This window comes from Dryobates pubescens, chromosome Z (assembly GCF_014839835.1).
Source record: "Dryobates pubescens isolate bDryPub1 chromosome Z, bDryPub1.pri, whole genome shotgun sequence".
In the NCBI taxonomy this organism is placed as follows: domain Eukaryota; kingdom Metazoa; phylum Chordata; class Aves; order Piciformes; family Picidae; genus Dryobates; species Dryobates pubescens.
Window position 1 is genome coordinate 93,493,966 of NC_071657.1, and position 8,607 is coordinate 93,502,572.

General features: G+C 39.0%; 1 protein-coding gene across 1 annotated transcript in view; it reads left to right on the top strand.

Moving 5' to 3' along the window:
- The window catches only part of NNT (nicotinamide nucleotide transhydrogenase), a 58,124-nt gene extending 56,765 nt beyond the window's left edge, over positions 1–1,359 (top strand). Inside the window, exon 22 of the mRNA XM_009899378.2 lies at positions 869–1,359. Within this exon, the coding sequence (XP_009897680.1) occupies positions 869–1,018 (150 nt within the window). The 3' untranslated portion in view covers positions 1,019–1,359. The remainder of the gene's footprint in view (positions 1–868) is intronic.
- Positions 1,360–8,607: the final 7,248 nt, after the last annotated feature.

Consider the following 8,607-nt stretch of genomic DNA (forward strand, 5'->3'; position numbering starts at 1 on the left):
TTGTATGTCCAGATGGAACTGACAGGTTAGTTACCAGTTTGCCCTTTGAAAGCAGCACTGTCTAATCTAAACATATATATATGTTTATATATATCTAAACATATATTAGGGTTTCCTTGATGTGAAAACTTTAATCCTTTGTTCTGAGCCAAATCATACACTCAGTTCTGTTGTGGGTTGGCCATTCAAGTACTTGGAGGCACAGGCACATACATTTATCAGTGTTTTGTGCGTAGCTCTGTATTGCAATTAGAGAAATAAACTTGTGCATAGTTGAAGTTGGTAAATCTTCATAGTTTACCTTCTGAAGGTGCCATGGTCAACAAATTTGACATTTAATAGCTAAACCTGGTTGAAAATTATTTCAGGATTTTTATTTGTCTTTAAATCTCATGCATGCAATAGTACATAGTAAGGGTACGCAGTAATAGTACACAGTCATGAGAAGTACCAGAGAGCATTGCACCAAATATTGATTATGAATACTCCTCTGAATTGTGTTGCTGTCCAGATATTTGCTTCTTAGAATAGTTATAAAAGGGGGTTGGGGTTTTTTTATCTTAAAATCATCAGTGCCCATGTTGTTTTGCCTTTATTGTATGGATAAAAGTAAAAGCATATATACATGTAATGTCCAGTCACCTGTTCTGACATGTAGTAAGCATTTGATAACAAAAGGAAACTGGTGCAGTTATCGAGTTGTCTGCTGTACTACATTCTGAAATGCATTTTTGTAGCAGTGAGCACCATATTTTGGCCAGGTGTATCTCCTCCTCTCCTTTGGTAGAGATTGGTTTTGTGGTGGTGGTGCTTGAGGAGGGATGGTAGTTTATTTTTGCTGTTTCAAACATGTGCTCTTTATGTATAGGTGATTGTAATGAAGAGATCTCTGGGAGTCGGTTATGCAGCCGTGGACAATCCAATCTTCTACAAACCTAATACGGCCATGTTGTTGGGAGATGCAAAGAAGACTTGTGATGCCCTGCAGGCCAAAGTTAGGGAATCATATCAAATCTAAATGGTGATTTATATTCCACTCATGATTATGACTATAGTTTTGTCACAGAGGTCGTGGAAAAGAAGAATTAGTGTAATCTCTTAATGTCATAATCCAGCCAGCCTTTGGACAAGACTGCTTTAACTCCTAGAAGATGTAGTTCAGTCAGGTTTCTATGCAAGGATGAGAACATTAGCCTTTCAAACTAAAATTCCCATGACTCAATGCATTAAAGAATGAAAACATGCTTTTGAAGGTTAATATTGAGCTGTTAGAAGCAGGAACTAATTAATAAATGCTGTTAATTTTAAAGTAGTTATTTACTTCCTCCACCTTCACTGTCAGAGAAATTCACTGAAAAGTACTGTGTTCTGTCTTTGCAGCTGTTCTTTTTCTAGTATGGACAAAATAGCTATTTATTTAATGAAAACTTAGAGCAAAATCAAACAGATGCAAAAATAGATGCTTATATACATAATGTCCAGTTTCTTTTGTGGCTTGTATGGATGCTGCGAATCAGTAACATTTTAGGAAGGTAAATTTTCTTTAAAATACAGTTTCATTTCTTTGTAGTGCCCATTTACAGTGCATAAAACATAGAATTTCAGTGATTTGCAAAGTGATCTTCAAGCCTGACGAGAAAATGTACATTTACTTGGCACTGCATAACAGCTCTAAGCAGCTGCTGAATTTTCTGTCATTTCCAGTTTCTGCCTTTGTGAGTGTTTGAGGAAAAACATGGTCCTGTTCAGTGCAGGCAGAACAGTTTTTGCACCTGATGGGTGCATAGAATTTGGACATAGTGTTTCAACTTATGTTCACTTAAACTTTTAACTGTATTTGCTACTTCAAAATTTAGTGATGCTTACTTTTTTTGAGTTGCTGGAAAAGGCACTTTTGAACATACTTAAGATGCTGGAGTTTATTACAAGTTTTCTAAATAAATAAGCTATTGTTTGGACAGCACAAAAACATACCAAACTTAAAACTTTCATTATTTGACTTCTCACTGATATAATTAAAAGCACTGTTAAATTTGCATGATAACTTCATCAAATAATTAGACTGTGACATAGATTGCTTTTTTTGTTAAGAGTATTTGACTGCAACTCAAATATTTGTCCAATAAAATGAATTTATCATCTTTCCACAAGGATGTACAGCTGAATAGGAATAGCTGTACTTGTGTTAGAAAGCATTCATACATTTTGGGGATGACAAATGATTATGAAATAAGTGCTGAAATTGATCGATATTGATTGATAGAACAATAATTTTTTTTATTACATCATGAACCTCATAAAAACATACAAACCTCATGCAAAACATAGTATTTTTACTTAGCTACCTCTGGTTTTATGTGAAGGTCACTTAAAACACAGACTTTGAACAGGTAATGCATTAAAGAAATGTCACAATGTATGAATGAAGCCAGCTTTTCTGGAAATATTTTCTATAATTTGAAATAAAAATGGTGATGTAATCATTGCTCTACTGTACATTGCAGTGAAAGACTTGTAGTGAAATTTCAATTTAAAACATTGAGGCAGCTCTATTTGAATGTTGCATGTATGCCTCTTCATTGCATTTAACTTTTCTTGTAGATTTCCAAAAATGGGAAATGAGAGAAAGGGAAAGACAAGAAAATGCTTCTTTCTCTTTCTCCCTCCCAACTAAGCAAAAAGGGGATTTGAAGGGATTTAACATCCTAAAGCACTACTTTTTGTCTTGTTAAACTTGAAGTATCTATGGTGTGTGATACGAACATGTGTCTTCTTAGTAGCCTAATGTAACACTTTGTTTTTTATAACAAAACAAACAAAACACAAGACAGCACGACAGAAGTGGGGAAAAATGTATACTTTTTTCCCTTTCTACTTGGAAAAAAACCCCATACTACTACATTGGACCAGAGGCACCAGTATTGTCATGAAAACTGTGCTTTACCATGGAAAACACCAGGTAATTGTTGAAGTGCTTAATAAAAAGTTGCTTATTTTTCTTTTATTGATCACTGTCTCTTCTCTTGTTTTATGTGGTGGGCTGAAGTTTCCCCCCCCAGCATTAACTTTGCCAGACCAACTCAAATGAAGCAAATAAAGCTCTATTTACAAGAAAAATCTACACTCTACAATGGAATGCAATGAATATGTACAAAATTTACAGTATTATTTACAATTAGAAAAAACAACATGGAAACTCCCCTGTAAAAAAGACCAGGAGGGCGCTCTTCCACTGACCCTCTCCCCCACCCCCCATTCCAAGAGAGAGGGGAGCGGAGGAAGAAGCAGTGGGTTAGACTTAGCCAAGGTCAGCCAATAAATCCACAGATAAATCCACAGATTTAGAGGAAATGAGAGGGCAGGCTGCTGCAGTGAAGGCTCAACTTTAGCACTATGCTGCTAAAACAAAGAAGCTAATTGCTATGAAGATAGAAGCAAGTAGGGTGCTTGTCGCCGCCTTGAATCCCATTAACGAACGGGGGAGAGAGGTGAGAGAGTTACCAGCGTGCAAGCTTTGAATGTAACGAGCAACGAGCAAGCGAGCAAAAAGTATAGGAGGTCTTTCCCTATAAATTCCCTTTTCGAAAACCGAATGGCCCAATGGCACATCAGCCACTCAAATCCCGCCAATCAATTCAAAATGTTTATGTGGCAAGTAAACTGCACACACCTTCTCTCATGGCGTCTGACACATGCAGTCGCCTCTCTGAAACGTGAGGCTCAGGGATCGGGTTCAGCTTCCACTCCCCTCCAAGCAGCCTTAACAGCCCCTATCCGTTAGGCTCCTCAATGTCAATCTGGACCCTGTTATAAAGAGGGAGGAGAAAGGGGCAGTAGCTCAAAACAGATTTGGCTGTCTTGCTAGTGCCTCTTCCAGGACAAAGAAAGATGCAAGATATGTTCTATCCCTGTTAGCCTGGTGGCATACAAGTTTGCTTCAGTTCTTAGTTCTACAAGTTGGTCAAGTTTGTGGTGATAGTTTCAGTTTCTACCTTCAGAGTGAATGATAAATGAATCATTTTAGCCATCTGATAGGCTGTTCAGTTGTGTCGTTGAACAAGTCTGACACAACAACTTTCTTCAACCTTTGGTCAAGCAAAGGCTTCAGGCTTCACACCTCCTGGGTGGTGATTCCACAGCCTTTGTTCCCTGGAGTATTTGATTCATCCCACTGTGGACAGTTGTATGTGTAACTGGAATTACCTTTGCTGTAACCTGTGTGCATTACTTAGCCTAATCTTGTTGCTGTATCCCTGAGAAGAGTTGGTTTTCACCATTGTCTCATGGAAAACAACAGGAAGATTCTACCCTTACCCTTCCAATTCTGACAATCGCAGGTCTGTCTTTCTGTTCCTTATATGTTGTGTGTGAACGATGATTTACAGTTTGGTTTACTTCAGTATGTCAGTGGTTTCTTGTATAGGACATGCTAATCCAGATGCAGTTTCATGAGGTAAAAGTGCACAGAAATCGTCACTTGGCTGTGGCCTATGTGCTTCTTGATGCAGGCCAATACACAGCTGGCCTTTGCTGCAAGCTTGTGCTGCTGTTTAATGTTAAGTGACGCTTTCCACAGGGCTGTTCTGTATCTGGTCAGCCCCTGCACTATGTTGTTGTATGGCATTATTCCATCCTGAATCATGGATGTCACATTTTCCTTGCAGCTTACTGAGATTTACCTGCTTGAGGCCCCTCTGGTGGTGATGTTCTCCAATATATGATTTGTTCCTGCAACTTGCTAAAATCTCTGAACTTCTGCATGATTTCCTTTCAATTGTTTAGATCAGTAATAAGAACATTAAGAGAGTGCTGACTGCTGCTGGTAGTACTGGTACTTTATCACTAGCTGGAGTTCATAGTGTGATTTCTACCATTTAAGTGTTTATTTCTAAAGGGCAGGTATCAGCAGGATGGTCTTGAACTCTTTGGTGGTGCCCAGTGATAGGACAAGGAGCAAGGGGCACAAATTAGAGCACAGGAAGTTCCACGTAGACATACGTAAAAGCTTGTTTACTTTGAGGATGATAGAGCACTGCAACAGAATGTTCAAAGTGGTTGTAGAGCCTCCTTCTCTGGAGACTCAAAACCTGCCTGGATGCATTATTGTGCAGTTTGTTCTAGATGAAACTGCTTTAGCAGTGGGCTTGGACTAGATGGATCTAGCCTGGAGAAGAGGAGGCTCAGGGGTAACCTCATTGCCCTCTACAACTACCTGAAAGGTGGTTGTAGCCAGGAAGGGGTTGGTCTCTTCTCCCAGGCAACCAGCACCAGAACAAGAGGACACAGTCTCAAGCTGCACCAGGGGAGGTTTAGACTCGAGGTGAGGAGAAAGTTCTTCACTGAGAGAGTCATTCATCATTGGAATGGGCTGCCTGGGGAGGTGGTGGAGTCACCATCCCTGGAGGTGTTCAAGAGGAGATTGGATGTGGCACTTGGTGCCATGGTCTAGTCATGAGGTTTGTGGTGACAGGTTGGCCTTGATGATCCTTGAGGTCTCTTCCAACCTTGACGATACTGTGATACTGTGATACTGTGATCTATAAAGGCCTCCTCCAACCCTATGATTCTGTGATACTCCTTATGTGCAAACAGGCTGGCACTAATGTTGTGTGAAACCTTGTCGAAGGCCTTGCCAAAAATCAAGCTATGCAACATCCATTGCTCTTCTTGTGTCCACCGGGTCACTGTAGGAGGCAGTCAGGTTGACCTGGCATGATTTAGCCATGGTGAAATCATGTTGCCTGTTCCTAGTGAGAATGTCATATGTGAAGTTCTCATGGGAGTTGGTTTTATCACCTTTCCAGAGTTGAAGTTAGGCTTCCTTGCCTATTTATCTGTCCTCCCCCTGCCCTTTTAGATCCAGTGACTTATTATTCAGACCAGAAATTAAATTCTAGCTTTGTAAAAGCTGCTGGTCGAGCAAGGATACCATTTATTTTCTGTTCTGAGATGTATGAAGTTTTGTGCTGGCAAATTGGCTTTGTAGCTTTTTCTAAGTAGAGGAATGTCACTGATTACAAAATGAGAAGGTTAGAGTTATGAGATCTTCTAATCCATCAGCCTGTTTCTCAAATTCTTGCTTTCATCTGGAATTTTAAACTGTATCATAATCTAATGAGTCATACCTATCTTGCTGTGTTGGTTCCTTGTAGCAAGCATGTAGTTCTGGTTTGCTCAGATAGTAAAACTGAGGATCGAGCCCACCTATTTTTGTAACTTACCTTGAGTAACAACCTGGATTTTGGAGTGAATCACAGTTCTATCTGTTTGCTAAGGTTTAGGTTCTGTTGCAGAATGATCTTGGAGCCTACCAACTTGGATTCTTTTGAAACTCAGCTAGAAGATGCTTTAGAGCTGTGATTGAACATTCAGTCTGTAGGACCAGACTAGTTGTAGTCCACAGTAAACACCCTCAAGCATATTTGAGTGGATTTAATGTCCTTATCACTGAGTGCCTTGTTTGCCAGGGTTGATTCTGCTGCCCCACAATAATGGCTACGGTGGGCTTCCAGATCTCCAGAGCATAAGGTAGAACAAGAGGGTGTAATTAACTTTCTTCCATTCTAAGATATAATTATTTGTTGTAAGTCAACTTTAAATTCAAGAAACCATTTGGAACAAAAAATGCTTGCTTCTCTGGCACATGTCTGCTTTTGTGTAAGCTTTCAGATTCTGCAGAAAAACTTTACAGTGAAGAATTTTAATACTGAGGGATCTGGGCATTCTGTTTTGTACCTAAGAAGTGCATTTCAAATACTCATTTTGTAAGACTTGCATTGAGTATTGTTCCAACAATATTACTAGTGTGTGTTTGTTTGTTAAATAACTAAACTACAAGTGGTAGTGACTGGCATTATCCAGCTGCTCTGTCGCTTTCCAGAGGACGTATTATATTGTCTGTGTTAGACTAAAGGGTGGTGTTGGATTGCTTGATGGGTTGGACACGATGATCTTGAAGGTCTCTTCCAACCTGGTTTATTCTATGTATATTCTATGTATATGTAAGTTTGCCAATATTCTTTACTCATCTGGATGTATAGTTCTTGCTGGGAGGAAGGCACATACATATTTTCATAAGTGGGCTTGTTAATATTTGAACTTCCAAGTTTCCAGAAGAGTTGAGGTTTGGAACTAGAGAAAACAGTCATAACAGCCATAAAACATTAATTTAAGGTATTACTTGAGAAATTAAGGGACTAATTTATAGCCCTTTCCCCAAATACTTTTAAGGAAGTAATTTTTTCTCCAGTTGCAAAGATAATGGGAAATGTTAGCTGTGGAGAGGAGGATGAACAGAAAAAGGTGTTAGAGGAAACATGACTACTCTGCTTCCTCTATTTCACTTTTGCCTGGTGGTTTTTGCTGAAGATGAGGGGGGATCATACTCTTAAATTGGGCATACACGTGGGTTTTTTCTTCCCTTAATGACAGTTACCAGTTTTGTTTTTCCCTATATATGCCATGCAGCCCTGTACATTGCTCTGAAACCTGGTACTTCACAGTTCAGCATATGTAGATTATAGATTAATACCCACTTTCACTTACCTGTTAAAGAAATGACTCCCTGAATCTGTGTTGCTATTTTTTATTTTCATACCTCTTGACACTTTTTTGAACTCTGCAGGTTGTACTTTTGCAAGCAGTTTCAGTTAGACGAGGATGTGGAAAATAACCTACTACAGTTGTCTTTGGAATATTATGTGAACAAGAGGTACAAAATATGTCTGTTACACATTTCAAAAACAGGGTCAAAGTGGGTCAGACAAGATGGGGAAGAAATTACATGTCAGAGAAGGAAAGTAGTCATGCTGCAAAGATCAGACCTTTACTTCACGGGTAAGCATAGCATTGAAAATAAGGTTATGCATGATGTAGTTCTGTTAGATGTACTGAATGACATTTACTGAGTGTGATGTTTTGCAATTAGGCGTGAGACCTGGAAAAGGCCCAGCGTGTCTTTTCTTTTCCTGTCCCTTGTTGTCAGAACCTATAAAGCTGGTTATTATCCAAACCTTTCCCTATTAAAGGAAGGAAGCAACAAAGGAACCAGAGGACAAAAGGGCTGAAGAGGCTTCACACTCAGTAAGGACTGTCTTCTGAAAGAAGATTGTGGTTGTACTCTAACACAACTTGGAATTAAGTTATTCTGTTACGTGGTCAGTCTAACCCATAATTTAAAAAATCCCGAGCAGAAGGGAAACAAACAACTAGTGAGCATAAAAAGCTGAAGCAGATGTTAAAGCTGTCTCATGCAGTAATAACTAGCAGTTGCCCATTCTCCCTATTAAAATCTTACAGATGTGGAGAGGAAAAACCATTTGGTTTTCTGATTTTACATTCTCAGAAGCATATTGTTGTCATAGGCCATGGTACAATGAACTTAAGTTTTAAAGTGTTTTATGGTGGATTTGTTAATGTGTGGACACAACACAGGAAGTTAGCTTCTCTCTAATTTATAGGCACATCAACAGTCCTTAATTTTCATCAGCATTCTATCTCCAAACATAGCCGTTGAATGTTAGTTTAGTGAACCATATAATATGAGGTCATACATTTCAATTTTAAAACCAGAGAAGTGTAACCAACATTGTGCAATGTGCTAAGTAA